Source organism: Pelobates fuscus, chromosome 3, assembly GCF_036172605.1.
Source record: "Pelobates fuscus isolate aPelFus1 chromosome 3, aPelFus1.pri, whole genome shotgun sequence".
Classification (NCBI taxonomy): Eukaryota; Metazoa; Chordata; class Amphibia; order Anura; family Pelobatidae; genus Pelobates; species Pelobates fuscus.
Genome location: NC_086319.1, coordinates 243,192,961 through 243,210,426, shown reverse-complemented (window position 1 = coordinate 243,210,426; position 17,466 = coordinate 243,192,961). Strand labels below are relative to the sequence as shown.

Here is a 17,466-nt window from a genome sequence, read left to right as displayed (position 1 = left end):
GGTGCATGTATACCCAGTATGTTGCTTGAAATCTGGCTCAGGCCCCCGGCCAGATCCCAGTTGTTTGTGATGGGGGTAAAGAGTTGTCAGTTGTCTTTGGTATTGGAGGATGCACCATACTCTAATAGTAGCGTTTATCATTGGGTTATTGAGGTTATTGATACGTAAGGTGCCCGCCGATTGGCTCCCCGGCCATAGCATGGAGGGGATTTTACCTTCAGCTTGTCGAGTCTCCATGTCCACTCATTGCTTTTCAGAGGGGTCGACGTGCAAATCTGTGTAGGTGTGTAGCCTGGTAGTAAGTCACTATGAAAGCTGGTCCTGCACCGCCAGCCTGTTTAGGCTGCTCCAAAAGCATCCTTTGGATTTTGGTTGGACATTGGTTCCATACGAACCGCTGGATCGCTAATGTAATAGAGCTAAAAAAAGCTCTTTTGGATTGTCATTGGTATGGTCTGAAACCGGTATAATATGCAAGGCATAACGTTCATCTTGACTGCATTAATGCGACCAAATCAGGAGATATATTGGGGTGTCCAGCATTGCATGTCTTTTTTGTAGTGTGTTAAGTAAGGGAAGAAAATTAAGTTGGTACAGTTGGGAGAGATTTCGCGGTAACCAAATTCCTAAGTATCTAAGTTTACTAAGAGTCGGGGTTGAGCAAGAGATGGAGTGCCTCCGATTTGTCCATATTAAAGGGACACTATAGTCACCTGGACAACTTTAGCTTAATGAAGCAGTTTTGGTGTATAGAACATGCCCCTGCAGCCTCACTGCTCAATCCTCTGCCATTTAGGAGTTAAATCCCTTTGTTTATGAACCCTAGTCACACCTCTCTGCATGTGACTTGCACAGCCTTCCATAAACACTTCCTGTAAAGAGAGCCCTATTTAGGCTTTCTTTATTGCATGTTCTGTTTAATTAAGATTTTCTTATCCCCTGCTATGTTAATAGCTTGCTAGACCCTGCAAGAGCCTACTGTATGTGATTAAAGTTCAATTTAGAGATTGAGATGCAATTTATTTAAGGTAAATTACATCTGTTTGAAAGTGAAACCAGTTTTTTTTCATGGAGGCTCTGTCAATCATAGCCAGGGGAGGTGTGGCTAGGGCTGCATAAACATGAACAAAGTGATTTAACTCCTGAATGACAGTGAATTGAGCAGTGAAATTGCAGGGGGTGATCTATACACTAAAATGGCTTCATTTAGCTAAAGTAATTTAGGTGACCATAGTGTTCCTTTAAGTTTCAGGTTAGATATCAATCTGCACTGCTTAAAGGCTACCAATAGATTGGGTAGAGAAATCGATGACTGTTCAAGAAAAGTGTATGTACCCTGTAATGCCCTCGTCCCGCCTGACCGCCTCCTGGAACGGCTCTAGAGCAGTGCTGTTTTCAATTAATTTAAAAAGCAGCACGTTGAGCTCACTTTCAGCGCTGCATACAGCTCATCGATCAGAAATTATACCATGGGTTCCTCATTTTCCAGCAAGGATTCAGTCCCTATTTTTAAAATACAGCATGACAGAATTATTCTGTCATTGGTAACTAAGGAAAAGTCATTTATGACGGAATAATTTGGTCATTGGTTATTGAGGGGTTATAATAATAATAATAATGCAACATTTTAGACTGGAGTGTAACTTTTAAATGGATCTGGTACATATAGGCGCAACACCCCCAGTTTGTTTGTTTGTTTGTGTCTGTCTCTCTCTCTATCTCTATCTCTCTCTCCAAGATCCAGTGCACTCGCTTATTCACTAAACAGCAATTTGAAGTTTTACAAAATGTAATAGTTTTATTTAAAAACACCTCACCTAGGCAAAAAATAATGGGGGTTTTGTTACAGTATATGATCATACATTGCATAACCTGCCATAACGTCAATGTACGCCATCTTTGGCAGGTCCTAATCTAGCAGTCTAATGCCTGCTTTTGAGATTAATCCAGTTACTTGGGAAATATTTCCTCCTGGGACTCTCTGCAGGTCAAGGTTAAATAGTGCCCTTGAATGAGGCACCTGTGACAGCGAGTTCGCTGGATCTTGTATATTGTATAAATTGGCCCCAGCAGCACCCTATAATGCATGCATGTTCAGGTGAGTGGAGCCTCTTGGTTTCATATATTTATATTTCGGAGTCCAGGCCAACTCCCTGGTTTTGCACCCTCCCTTTAATAGTTGTTGTTTTCCAAAATACATGTATCTACAGGTTTATGGTTTTGAACAGGACACACTGTCTCATTAGGTCAACAGTTGTGTACATGGAGTTTTGTGGGAAAAGCCCAAGCCATCAGGGGTAGAGTTTAGCACCATACCATAATTAAACTTCACCAGCCCCAAAGAACACCCCAAAAAACAATTTCACCCATTTATCCTGATCTATTTTTATCACCTGTAAAGAAGGAATCTAATGGTACAAACCTGCGATTCTATTGTTAACTCATAAAGAATTTTGGACATATTAAACCCCTGTCTTCTGCCATGACACAGCCTTTAACCCCTTAAGGACCAAACTTCTGGAATAAAAGGGAATCATGACATGTCACACACGTCATGTGTCCTTAAGGGGTTAAAAAAAATCCCAGCTGCACACATCAAGCAACATATTCTTTCAGTCTGAGGGTGGAAACTGAATGGTTTGTGTAATTGTATATAAAGGTTTATACCATAGAATCGAAGAATTTTATATTCTTTAGAAGCTTCTGTTGAGAACTTATAGGACTAAACACTGTCAGTCACTTTCATAAGGGTGTACAGCATGAGACAGAGAGGTACTTCTTGACCGCATTCCATAATTTCCTATGCTGCTTCCAACTATCAAGAGGAAACATCTGTTAATCAAATAGTTTAATCTCTAGCATGTTGGCCAGCTAGATTGATTTAATAGTGTGCAGATTAGATTTTCTTTTTTATTGGAAAGGGATCTTTTCATACACAAATTTTCGGATGGCTAGTTCCCTGCCTTATTTCAAATTTTATTTTCATTTTCTAGTTTCAAATTAAAAGTGAAATCTCAAATCTGTGTTGGAATCCAAAAGACACTACTAAGAAAGTCATAGTAAATTTGAAACAGCAGCTGCCTGTAACTTTTAATCTAAATGGTCAGTATTGAATACAATAAAGTGGAATATGGCACTTTTAAATCTCTATCTTAAGTATATAATTTTGTTTATTTCTAGTTCGCCGTGAGGATGGCAGAAGAAATCTGGGGGAAAATGAAATATCTTGGGGAAACCAGAGAGCATGCTTACAAAATGACCCATGATGGTATGTTCAGGGCTGCCATCAGAAATTTTGGGGTCCCTGACACATCTCAAGATCTGGGCCAACGGGGGCCTGACCCACAGTCCACCCACAGGGCCTGCCTCGATTCCGCCCACAAGGATGAAGTATGTGTGTGTACTGAATGTGGTGTGTGTATAGTGGATGTGGAATGTGTATAGTGGATGCAGATTGTACGTTTTGTGTAATGTATGTAATGTTTGTATGCATTAGATGCAGAGTGTGGATGTAGTGTGTGTGTAGTGGATGTAGTGTGTGTGTAGTGGATGTAGAATGTGTGTATAGTGGATGTAGTGTGTGTGTAGTGGATGTAGTGTGTGTGTAGTGGATGTAGTGTGTGTGTGTGTAGTGGATGTAGTGTGTGTGTGTGTAGTGGATGTAGTGTGTGTTTTTGTAGTGGATGTAGTGTGTGTGTGTGTGTGTATAGTGTAGTGAGTGCAGAGTGTGGACAGTGAATGTAGGGTGTAGTGAATGCAACATGTGTATAGTGAATGTAGTGTGTTTGTAGTGCATCTAGTGTGATTGTGGTAAATGAAAATGTGTATAATAAATGTAGTGTGATTGTGGTGAATACAGAGTGTTTGTAGTGAGTGCAAAGTGTGTTTAGTGAATGCCGTGTGTAGTGAGTGCAAAGTGTGTTTAGTGAATGTAGTGTGTTTGTAGTGAGTGCAGAGTGCTTATAGGGAACGTAGTGTGTTTGTAGTGAGTGAATTGTGTGTATAGTGCATGTAGTGTGATTGTGGTGAATGCAAAATGGGTATAGTGAATGGAGTGTGTTTAGTGAATGTAGTGCAGAGTGTGTGCTTGTAAGGATGCAGTGTGAGTGTAAAATAGGGGGAGGGGGAGTATTTATTTATTTGTGTATATTTTTATTTTACTCGCCCCTCCCTGCTTCTTACCTTGCCAGGGAGTGGGGAGATCGCATTGTGGAGGGAGCTTGCCGATGTAAATTGCAGAGGGGGGCCCAGCAGCACACTCTGTGTTCCCTTTCCAGCTCCTCCCTGACTAACTCTCGCGAGTCCTGTGGTAACCTGTGGCAACACTCTGACAGCCGCAGGGCTCAGGAAAGTTAGACACAAAGCAGCTGGAAAGGGAAGAGTGTGTGCTGCTGGGTCCCCCCTCTGCAATTTACAAGCAGCAGGGGGCCCTCAGTGCACATGTATATAGCGAAAATCGCTATTTATAGGTGCACATAAGGAATGTGTAGTCCAGGACCGCCGGGCCCATGACAACCATTATGGTTGTCATGCCCTGATGGTGGCCCTGGGTATGTTATTTTGCTTTTCCTATACTTTGGCCCTAAAATAAAGCCATTTAATGCTCTGCATGGAGAACATTGTATTTTAAATGTGTGCTGAATAGTAAACTAGTGAATAGTCAGCTTAAAATAATATCTGATTAATTTTGTTCTCTGATTTTGTGCTTGATTACTGTTCCCTAAATGTTTTGTTTTTGATTGTGTAATTCTTCTTCCAGGCTATCTGAAGCTTTGGCAGCTCCAGCAGCCATGTCTTTCATCTTATGATGCTATCTTTATCGATGAAGCTCAGGATTGCACTCCATGTGAGTACTATAATAAACAATACTATTTTTCTGGATATCTCACTGCTACGTTTAATAAAGCTATAACAAGTGTCATAGAAATCTGGGTTAGATAGCTATGATGCTCATCAGCTGAAGCTCTTTTTTCATTATGATATGACATTCATATGAAAAAACAAAAAGAAAAGTCCTGCGCTCACTCCCATCACTCCTGGGCGGCAGCAACGACCACAGTACACATCAGGTATAATACATATAGTAAAAAACAAAGAAAAAGGTTACCTGCGCTCTCTCCTTAATCCCTATATATATATTTAAACAAATGGAGGTAATTTAGTTACTCCAATGGCCACTGGAGGAAATGCCCGCCTGCCAACATCAAGGCAGACCCCCCTAGACGGGTCCTACTCTGACCCTTCACCTTGCTTCCTTGAGCTTCTGGCAAAGATATCTCTAATGAGACCGAAAGGGTTATTTTTTTATATATACACCCCTATATACTTATTAACCCTTAATAGGGAACACATGAGATGGGCGGCAGCATTGTAACCTAGCTGTGTGATACAAAAAGTAAATATGAAAAAACTAGTTAAACAAGATAAAACGGGTTGTTATATGGAGGTGCTTTGCATGGGGGATGCTGAACAATCCTCATAGAGATGCATTGATTCAATGCATCTCTATGTGGAGATGCTGATTGGTGCAGTGTAGAGTTTTGCTACTCATGCACAGTAGCCTCCCAATGCTTTCATGTAATCAATTTTGATGATCTCCGCCAAGGAGATGGAGCGGGGGGCGGAGCCATCAGTGGTTTACCTGCATTGCGCTAGAATAAAGGTAAGTTTATTACCTTTTTCAAGAGTTCCAAAGGGGGCCGGGACCTTAACTGTGTTTTTAACACTATAGTGACAGGAAAACAAGTTTGTATTCCTGTCAATATAGTGTTTCTTTAATTATCTTGAAATAAATTAAAGGGACCCTTTAAGCATCATAACTGGTGCAGCTTATTATAAACCATAATAGTGCAATGAGTCTTTGAGTGTCGGACTCTCCGCTTTTTCTATCGTATTTTCTTGCTTTTTGACAAAAGCTGACTTTCCCCATCACCAAATTCCAGCCCCTCACTTGCTACTCAAGTAAAGCTTTACTTCTGAATATACGATTAAAGGTATCTAACCTTTGACAGCTGTGTTAACACAACTTGGGTAAACGATGAGCGTTGTCTGAGGTTTCTTTATATTTTTTTAGCTCAGCTGAGAATGAAAATAACAGAATGCACACAGTCAATTGCATGATAGATTTTCTCTTCCCACAATACAGGCTATAATTTTTTTTTTTTTTTTTTTAAGACTAGCTACACAGTGGGCAGTGTTTCTAAAGTTGAGCAGTGCTAGTCTAATGTATGACACTTCTATCAAAAACAATCACAAAAAAAGTTACAATTCCCATTATAGAGTTATAGGGACAATCTGGGCACCAATATAACGTTAATGCATTTTGCAAAACAGGCCAAAAACTTATAAAATGCATTAAAGTTGTATTGGTGCCCGGAGTGAATCTTAAAGTTACAAAGTTTCTTAAATTCTTATTCTTATTTAACCAGGTGCACAGAGAAACACAAACTTGGAGTCACCCCTACAGACATTCCTATTCTACTCCAGCCAACCTGTATCCTGTATCCCTAGCATAACAGTTTGGAAATAAAATGGCTGCCACAGCTCACAGCAATGCACTCACAGCCTGACAACAGTGGAGCTGTGGATGTGGCTGCTAAAGGAGCCCCAGTTTCTGTAAAATCCAGAAAGGGGAGGCCAACAAGCAAATACTCTTTACCACTGCAATAAACTGTAGTGGTTATGGGGCTTTGAATGGCCTTATGATCCACTTTATAATTTAAATTCATAGGAAAATACTATACATTTCTAGCAAATGTTTCTAAACACAGCCACAAATGTTGTAAGGCACCAAATACATTTTTTACTTTGAGTTTTACGTTTTTATTTATTTATTTTCCTTTCTTTAGCCATCATGAAGGTTATACATTCTCAGACCTGTGGCAAAATTTTTGTTGGAGATCCTCACCAGCAAATTTATAAGTTTCGTGGGGCTGTCAATGCTCTTAGTGAGGTGATGCACACTCATATCTTCTATCTCACGCAGGTAAGAGTAAAATTAATTTGTCGTTCACTTTAAAAAGGATATGAAAATGATCAAATGAAAATGTTTCCTTCATAATCATGTTATGTCTCCTCTATACTTTAAGTTGATAAAATACCTACTTCCTAGGCAAAATATTTTTCATGTATTACAATGTTCTCTTTGTCCTTCTGCATCAGAGCTTTAGATTTGGTGCTGAAATAGCATATGTTGGCGCCACAATTCTTGATGTCGGCAAGAAAGTGCGACGTAAACTTTTACTTGGAGTTAATAAAGAAGGTAAGACTCACGAGAGGCTGATTAAGACTGTTTACTCCTTTTGGGGAAAAAAAACAGGATGTCTATACTTTAATGTGGCAGTGTTATGGCTGTCCATTTTGTTTTGTTTTTTTGTTTTTTAAATTTCTATATTTTTGTTGTGCCATGATATAGAAACAAGCTCAGCATGACACATCTTCAAGTTGTAAGAAAACATGAGAAAAATTAACAGCAGTAATACAGGACACGTCAGAAATTATGCACATTTTATAAAAAGGAAAATAGTTGGTGCTAATTTGTGCCACTATTAAGGGAACCAATGTTACGGGAGCCAATGGTCTACCCAATAATGCTGTTAAGGTTTCGCATTAGACGTTGCCCACTGGGGTACAGGATTAAGCCAAGGACGTTAATAAGCTCCATAACCCCGAACTAAATGGGTGGGGAGTATGCTCTGATTAGGCAATCTGTAATACATGGAAAATAGAAAATCTACAATACAATAACAACAGAAAAACATAGTGCAATAATGCTATAACAATTTAAAAATGGTGAGTAAATGCAAACATTTCACACTCCCAAACCAAAATTGATTGTAGGCGTTATCATAAACCTCAGGACTTGTGGAGCATCATGGCAGATATAAAGGAGAGAAAATATAAAAATAATAGTGCAGAGTATCTTGATAAAAATGAACACTTTAATATACAAACACACTTACAAAAATGAAGTGGAAAACAGGCACATCAATAAATCCAATCTCTGGATCCCTGGAATCAGGAACACCAAAAGGACCAATATCCAGAATGTAAAAAGATGTGAAAGTAAAAATAAAAATACAAAATAAATAAAACCAAAGTCAAATGTTATGCACTAAAATAGAGAAGCCCTACGCGTTTCGTTCAGTAACCTGAACTTCCTCAGGGGCAAGTGAATCTCCTAGTCTGCATGCACACTTCATTTTTGTAAGTGTGTTTGTATATTAAAGTGTTCATTTTTATCAAGATACTCTGCACTATTATTTTTATATTTTCTCTCCTTTATATCTGCCATGATGCTCCACAAGTCCTGAGGTTTATGATAACGCCTACAATCAATTTTGGTTTGTGAGTGTGAAATTTTTGCATTTACTCACCATTTTTAAATTGTTATAGCATTATTGCACTATTAATGTTTTTCTGTTGTTATTGTATTGTAGATTTTCTATTTTCCATATTAATCTGAGGACTGTGAGGAGTCCTTATCTACAGTACTTTAGTACAAGGGTAATTGTTTTTAGAGTTTTTCTCTATCTATTTGCCCACTAAGTGTGTGTCTTTTCTTTTCCACGCTTTGGTGTATCTGGACATTTCTGTATTTAATCTGTAATACATATAGAGAACGCCTTGTGTGCACAAACTAATCTTCATAGGGACACCGCAAATGCTTTATTAAAAAAAAAAAAAAAGTTAAAAGAGAGAACAAAAACAGACAATAGTATAAAGACACATTTAGGTAGTCATAAAAAAATTGCGGTATCTGGACTGGCAGTAGGTGCCAAAGTGGAGGTGCAGCTTTTGCCATGCAAGATGGTATCAGTCTGGTACTGAAGGGCCAGAGGGGATAAATACTGCGATATTCGCCACATCCCATTGATGGGCTGCTTTGGTCAAATTGTCAAGTAGCAGGGGCCTAAAGTCCCAGCGAAGGCAGGAACGTGTCAGCCTCCGACACGGAGGTCAATCTGTAGCGTTGCCTATCTTTTTCGCCTATGAGAGCCCTTTGGTATCCCTATTTGTAGGTGATCGAAGCAGCCTGTAATTGTGATGTCACTCCTTTTGGCGATGCCCGCCACTGCAATGTTGGGTAACTTAGGTTTTGGCAAAAGGTCAGTGAGTGCTCTTCAAATATAAATGGCCTTTGGACTCTGACTACTTTCAAGAGAACCTCCTTGTTGCTGCGCGACCGAAAGCACAGGTTAACATCTCCAGGTATCCAGGATTTTGTTTTTGGTTGCCCTGGTAGGCGATATGTTCCATCTAGAGATAGTCTCTTTGCCTATTTGGGCATTAGAGTAGCCGTGAGCAGCCTCCTGATAAATTGTGGTAGTTTAGTGTATCAATTGCGGAGTTGTGCACAAGTAGTGGTAAGTTCTGTGATTTGTGTTGTAGTTGAATCTTGTTTAAATTGCCAGTGGGGGTTCAGGCTGCCGCTGGGGCTGCACCCGGCTTCTGCGAGAAGGAGATAGAGCCTTCATAACATCATGGTATTCGTCGTCCTAGGCCGATATCGTGCCAAGGGGAGAATCAAGTCAAAGGTCCACCATCTTTGGCCTACTTGGCTGTAATAAAAGTAGGACAGTATCTCGGGTGTGCCCTCACTGGACCCTGCATTTACTGGGGGTGGAGGGGGATTATGCCGTGTCATTTATCTAAGCTTCATTGAAAACAAAGCAAGGACAAAAACTGGTTGTATATGGAACAAGAACTTGCAGGGATGGCTAATTTTGAATGTGTTTTATGGCTTCATTATGATAAATTAAAAATTTGACACAAAGAACACTGGTCAATGGTTACTAGGAATTGTATAGAATTTTGGGCAACATTTAAAAATCATATAGGTATGAAAGTACTGCCTTCTGCTTCTTTGGATATTCTAAAGAATAATATTCCTCATTTAAAGCGTAACAACTGGATGCGTTTTACATCTTATTAAATAAGACTTCATGTCGAGGAGGGAATTAAAACTCCAATACAACTATTTAAAATCTCATATATATAATAACAATAGAAATAAAACTGCCTATAATACTTTAAATATTTTGAATGCTGAGGTTGTGAAAAAAGAATTGGCCAGATGGTACTGCATACTAGAAGAACTGGATAAAACATGTAATTTAAAACCTTTTGTGTGCTGGCAAAGGGAGCTGGAATCCCATTTGAATCTAGATGACTGGATAAATAGTTCAATTGGAGTAATGAAGATTACTGCCGAGTACATGGTTGAATTACATTATAAAATCATGCCCTGCTGGTACTTAGTCCCAGTAAGAATAGCAAAATACAATACAGTTATGAACCCAAACTCCCAAACTGTTGGAGATGTAATTAAGCAGTGGGCACTCTCTAACATATATGGTGGAGTTGTAATAAAATTAAACAAGCATGGACTGATATTTTTGGCATTCTTTCCACCGTAACTAACACCATAGTACCACCAACGATTTAAAGGGCCCTCTTTCATATGGATTTAGAGATGTTATAAAAAAATAAGTCTATTTATACAGGGTTTGCTGGCAGCAAAGATCATCATAGCTCACAATTGGCGCCAAAATGATATAATAAGGATAGAGAATATAATTAATCAAATGAAACAATAGGCCCAATTGGAAAGGGGTTACTACTCTGTACAACTTTGCTATGGAAAATCCTATCCTAAATCCCCGATCTGATGGCTCACCTATCCACTCCTATTAACAAGATGAATTGCAATCTAGGATAGTCCGTTCACTACATCGCACACGACTAATTTGTAATGTATTTGTATCCACATTCTGTATTAATGTTGTCCTTTTGTTGTCATTATATGTGGTATATGCATTGAGAGCAGACTTTTTGCATAAAGGAATACCTCCGAGTAGATAAGGCGTAGACAAGTACGTTCAATGCTGCAGTTGATATACAAAAGATAAACTTGTGCATAATATTGTGATTCATTGCATATCACTTGTCCATGTTACTATAAATTTAAATAAAGAAATAAAAGATAGAACTTTACTGTAGACAGTCAAAATTACACAATTTCCTATGCACCAATTTAGGCACTTCACGTACTTCAGACCATCTGACATAAATAAGGGCTTAACTGAAACAACAGATCAGATGTAGACAAAAAAAGTTAAGAGCCAAGCTCAGAGAATGCTCCCAGCTCCCATGCATTAGCTAGGCCATTTACATACAAAGCAACTGTATGTTATGTTATACTCAAGACCTTAAAAACTCACGTGTCAAGCTTACATATAAATAAAGACACATAATACATTTTCCTGTGCGCAGGAATAGTTGTGATTAACTTCACTGAATACTCTCTCACTATGTGTTTCCCTAGTGTAGTGTATATCTACAAGCTGGAGAAGGAGCTATTTACATTGCAGTCTTTAAAGTTCCTCCTGTCTTGTGTGCGGAATTGTTGAACTGGAAGGTTTATGATAGTTTCCTGATGTCTCCTTATTAGTGACAGGGGGTGTGAAGCCAACAGATATTTATCAGTTCTGCTACAAGGAGTGAAGTTGCCTGTGCTCTATTTTTCCTTTTAGCTATTCACTGCTGGAGAGCCAGACGAGCTGTGTACTTCCACCAGCAGAAAAAAGGCAATTTGCATCTTACACTGAATTCATACAGGATATGAGGAAAGAGACTAGGAGAAAGGGAGATGGTGCCAGGATCCCCATGTCCAATCCTTGGCATACTTTTGACAATTGCTTATATTAGCTGTTACCTATGTAACCACTAAATAACTACATCTCTGAGAGTCTTCACACACAGCAGGGCTAATTTGAAACAATCCAGTACTAATCCACTTGCATTGGTGAGTGAAACTGTTAAACAATGCAATGTATGTACTAGGGTTACACAGCTCATAAAGTTGATGTATGTATGGCCAGTGATGTGGCATTTATTAGTTGAGTCCTCTAATGGTTTGAAATTAACATGGAAGATAACCAAATGACTTAAATGTCAGAATTCAGCTTTAAATTTAATGTGTGTGCGTCCATAGACCCACTACCAGTAAAGCAGACTAGCACAAGGCCAAACAATTCAGAATTGATTAGAAACATACCCCAATATTAAAGAAATTCTATATTCACCCAGAGCCCTTAATTTGAATGCAGTGGTTCTGTAATTGTAGAAACGGCAATGTTTAAATTCTAATTCATCTAATGGTTATCTTTAAGAGAGCAACCAGAGGGGCTTCCTTCTCCAGAGTAAAACTCGTTCTGGGAATCAAATACTGCTGATATCAGCATTTGATTGGAGAAGCACAACATTTTGCGGTGTATGCCTAGTTCCAATCCATTGCTTCTCTATGAGAAGCATTGTAAGGGAGCAGATCTCGAGTGATGTCTGATCGGATGTTGATATCACTGGGGGAGCTGGAGACTGCTTAATTTCATAACTTGAAATATTATTTGAAAGGTAGAATCTGCCAGTTTGCCTGACAGTCGTTCATTTTTGGCATTACTCCTATATACAGTTATGAATATCTATTTATTATTATATGATCCTTGGTTATAGGTACAGTCAGAGGACACTCTTCAAACAAAGTAGCAATTTTGTGCAGAACCAATTCCTGTGTCTTTGATGAAGCTGTCAGAGTAACTGAAGTAGAATCCCCTTCGAAAATCCACATTATTGGGGTAAGTTTCTGATCTTTTGGAATGATCGGCACATTTTTGTAAAAAGACCAACAGATCTTGTTGGGACAGACAACTGACAAGTGGATTAGGTGTCATCAGTTCCCTTATGCTTTATAAATTGTATCAGAACATGCCAAGTTTAAAAATTATTCCAGTCATGCTGCATGGTGTTATTTCCTAACTTGCCATGCAAATGATCACATACAGGATATGGTATTCACTTGTAAATGTTAACAATTACTAATTGTTTAATTTAATTTTATGGAAGCTGTAAAACTGTAAGATTATCCCTACATATTTTAGTCTACTTTGTACACAAACCATTGTCTTATTTTTGTATATTTGAGTCTTGGCATATAACACACTGATTATGTGGCAAAACTAATGCATCCTGAACATCTGGAGAAATAATTTTTCAGAGTAAAGACTTCCAGATGTTGAATCTTGATCTTTTTTTTTATCTGCACATTTAATTGCAAACCATACATAATGGCAAATCATTTACATACAAAACAACCATTGCTACATACATGGGTAAATAGCTGAAAAGAGCCATGCAACCATCAAGTTCAGCCTTTCTCACATGTGAGTTTGCTGTTGATCCAAAAGAAGGCAAAAAACCCAGTTTGAAGTGCATTCCAATTTGCAATATACTAGAAAAAAAATCCTTCTCGATGCGAAAATGGCAATTAGGCCTCTCCTTGGATAAAGAACCAGTTATCCTATATGTAAAAAAATAAAATATATATATATCCCTGAATTTATTTTGCAAGAATTCATTCAGTTACTGTTGAAACATCTGTAGAAAGCTATACAATCACCTCTTTAGGCATAGAATTCCACGCCCTTATTGATCTTACTGTGAAGAACCCTTTTATTTGCCTTAGACTCCATTTACTTAATTCCAGTTAAATGGGTAACCTCATGCCCTATGGAAATATATTCTTAAACAGTACTTTGCAGACAGTGGGATGTGTGGGAACCTTTACTCTTTGGCCATAGCTGCTTTCTGTAGGTGTCACAATACATTGTGTCTTACTCCAGAAGCTGACACATCGGGAGAGGAGCTGGGGAGACAGAAACAGGGCATTTCCTCCCTCCAGATTCCTCTGCCAGTATTTTACTAGAAGAACAGCTGATTTAAGGACAGCAACACTAGGAATTCCGCTGGAAGTAACTCCTATCAGTCTCAGGTAGATTGGAATTTCTACCACATTTGTTAATTGGTTACTTATATACATGTACATGGTGTAAAATGTACAATATCAAGTAACATGACTGATGGCTTTTAAAAAGGGTAAGTTAATGTCATAACCAACTAAAGCAGTTGGTTAATTCCGTAATCTAGAAGCCAGCTGTGAAAAATAATAATTCCTCCATGGTTTTCTTGTTAGACTTTTTCATTAAGATTGCATAGAGATAAACCATTGCCCACATTTTATCCTAATATGCGTGCTTTGTTCAGAAACAAATCCTGTTTAAGTGAATACTAGCTTGACTGGAACTGAAGGACAAAAATAATTGTGATGTTTTGCTTTATTTAATTATAATTTATTTCTCGCTTTGTGTACACATATTCTAATATCTGTCGCAGACAATACTTTTACTTGGTTATGATGATCAATATACTGTAGGAGAAGACAATGTGCTTAGTTACATCTCCTGAGCACAACAATATGCTGGTACCATTAGTACACAATTACAATTCTTTACATAGCACCATCATATTCTGTAGCACTTCACAATAGGTAAAACAAACAATTCTTAAACTATCACTATAGTGTCAGGAAAACAAACCCGTTTTCCTGACACTATAGTGCCCTAAGGGTGCCCCCACCCTCAGGGTCCCCCTCCCTTGGTGCTGAAGGGGTTAAAACCCCCTTCAGTTACTCACCTTTATCCAGCGCCGGGCTCCCTCGGTGCTGGTGACCTCTCCTCACCCTCCTACATCAGCTCCCGAGTGGAGCGGAATGTCAAGAAGACAGCCACTAGAGGTTGGATTAACACTGCTATGTAAACTGCAAACTGCTTTGTTTACATCTGAAGGGTTAAAACCTGAGGGACCTGGCACCCAGACTCTTTCATCCCCTCCCCCCCTCCCCCTCTCGCACAACATAGTAATTACCGTACAGACACTGTTAGACATACCTGCTTTAGCACACCTGACTTGCCCAACATTGCCTAACACATTCTGTTCAGCTATGTTTTATCTTTGAGTTCTCACGAGTACAAATTTTTGTTAAAAGAGGCAGCCTCACTATGAAGTTATTATATAGTAATGTCATTGCATATGTTTTTGATGTACGACTTATCTGCTGTTCAGATATATATCTGTGTTGTACCTACTCCTTTTTATTTACCATGTGATGTCAAATAATTGCCTCAATAAAAGCGAGAATTAAAAAAATGTTTTAAAAAAAATAAAGGAATTTATAAAGAATGATCTATTATCAGACACTGGTTATGCAACTAGGAATATATTAGCAATAGTCAAGATAGGACATGATGTGTGAGGGATTTAGAATTTCTGCTGTACTTTTTTTGAGTAATGGTTGGATTTTAGAGATTTGTAAGAGATTAACATTGTTCTTGTGAGAATTGCTGGGGGTTCAAACTGAATTTCAAATTTAAGGCCAAATTTGCCAAAATGAAAACAGAATAGACTTGAAAATTATTTCTTATTTGGTTATTTTGGCCTAAATTGTTAAATTTCCTTAAATTTCCTGACCATTTTCACATTTTTAAATAACCCTGTAAATGTGAGAAGTGGAGGTGTGAATTAATGTTAACTCTGCAGCACATGACTTGAGATACTATTGACATTAGAAAACAAGGAAATTCTCTTTTGTATGATTATCGAAGTGGAACAATGGCAGTCTAGGCCTTAAATGGAAAGTGGAATATTGTTTCATTGAGGTTTTGACTTCTGTCTGTATATTTACATAGTTCTTTACAAGTTTAACCAATTTTAGCTTTAACTGATAAAAAGAAAGAAGAAAGGAAAAAACAAGTTGTGACTTTTGTTTTGTTATTTTTCTTGAACTTTGTCTTTATTTAAATTCTAGGGTTCAAAAAACTTTGGATTGAATAAAATTTATGACATCTGGGTTCTCTTTCACCAAGCACATTCGGGAAGTCAGCGTAAGTATCCTACATGCAAATTTAAGCTGCTGCAGTATTCCACTATGCAGACGGCATGTAAATGTATTTATTGATTTGTGTTTCACAAAATATGTGTTTTAATCTGTTTTTAAATTATTATTTTTTAATACTGGTATTTATAAAGTGCCAACAGATTCAGCAGCTCTGTACAATTAGTGGAGAATGTATAATATACACAGATAAATACAAGAGGTAGAGAGAGCCCTGCTCGTAAGTTGATCTATAGCCATTGGAGCTCTTTTATACAAAGTGCTTAGCTAGCTAGCCCATGAGCTTACAATCTAAAGAATACAATGGGGATTTGAGACAAGAGGTAGCAGTGGAAATTTAGAGGTGATGGCTAGGAGAGCTAACAGAGAGAAGCAGCTATTGGTAAAATATAAAGGGAATGAAAAGGTAATTGAGTGAGAATCTCAAACAGCTAATGGGACATTTAGGGGGAACCTGGGTGGGCAGGAGGAGGGGTGAGAAAAAATGCAGAGCTTCACTGAGTTTGAGTGTGAGATGAGGCCTGAAGAACAGAGATGGAGATTAAACAGTTATATGAAAGTATTTACAGCTGGGAGGAGAATAGGAAAGAGGATGAGGGGGGAGGTAAAGTAACCATGTGTTATATACTATTGAAAAGTTTAGCAACCAAATTCTGTCACCCAAAATATTAATAACTTTGAACATGAAATATTGTTCAGAAACATTAAATGACAATAGTACAAACTACAGGGATAAATGGTAACAAATCTATAGTAACACATGATAATATGGTAGCATTCCAAGAATAAATGAGGTGTAGTATCTTCCAAGCTTCAGTCAGTACCTGAGAGTGATAGGATTTTCTGCAGGATGTAAAATGCAGAGCTTCACTGAGTTTGAGTGTGAGATGAATATGAAATGTGAATATGAAAGTATTTATGAACTCTTTACAGAATCACTAGGACAGGGGTAGGCAACTTTTTAGCAGCACTGTGCCAAAATAGGATTGTGATGTCCCGTAGCATGCCGGTCCTATTTTTTAAAATTGAGGTTTATATGTATGAGCTATTCTATTGCATATATTCATGAGTAGTTTGTGGTATTGTGTATAAAACCTATGAATGTGGGCTGTGTAAGGGGGCTGCTTGTGGAATTGTGTGTGTGTTGATGGATATGTCACATTGTGTATTTGGTAGTGTGTGTATGTGTGGGGCTGTTTCGGGCATTGCATGTGAGAGGCTGCATGTGGGGTTGTGTACATGTATGTGGATTGTCAGTGGGGTTTAGTTTGTGCGGAGTATGTGTTGTGTTTGTGTCCGTTTGCTGTTCATATTAGTTGTATGAGGGGAGGGTTATTCTGCATTTCTGTGTATATCTAGCAGTGTGGGTGGCTTCCCTGGGGTCCAGTGGGACCAGGCTGGCCAGGTACCGGTCAAGGACAGGAGCTGCAAGAGCAGCTGCGGGCTGCTCTACTCAGGGGCGTATTAGCCGCGAAGCAAACAAGGCATTTGCCTTGGGCGGCATTTTCCAGGGGGCGGCAAAAAAAGCCGCCCCCAAATGCCCACGGCAAATGTCTTGTTAGCCTTGCGGCTAACAGACATGCCGGCAGGCTGCTGGGCGGTCGGACGGCGCTGGCGGGCGGGCAGCCGGCGAGGGAGCACTTCCCCTGAGCTGTCTGCTCAGCTCATATTCCGGCTCC

At 38.8% G+C, this 17,466-nt stretch overlaps 1 protein-coding gene across 1 annotated transcript in view; it reads left to right on the top strand.

Moving 5' to 3' along the window:
* Positions 1–17,466, top strand: part of FBH1 (F-box DNA helicase 1) — a 116,180-nt gene that overhangs the window by 63,936 nt on the left and 34,778 nt on the right. Inside the window, exons 11-16 of the mRNA XM_063448287.1 lie at positions 3,181–3,268; positions 4,760–4,846; positions 6,849–6,985; positions 7,162–7,261; positions 12,514–12,635; positions 15,701–15,776. Coding sequence (XP_063304357.1) covers positions 3,181–3,268; positions 4,760–4,846; positions 6,849–6,985; positions 7,162–7,261; positions 12,514–12,635; positions 15,701–15,776 — 610 coding nt within the window. The remainder of the gene's footprint in view (positions 1–3,180; positions 3,269–4,759; positions 4,847–6,848; positions 6,986–7,161; positions 7,262–12,513; positions 12,636–15,700; positions 15,777–17,466) is intronic.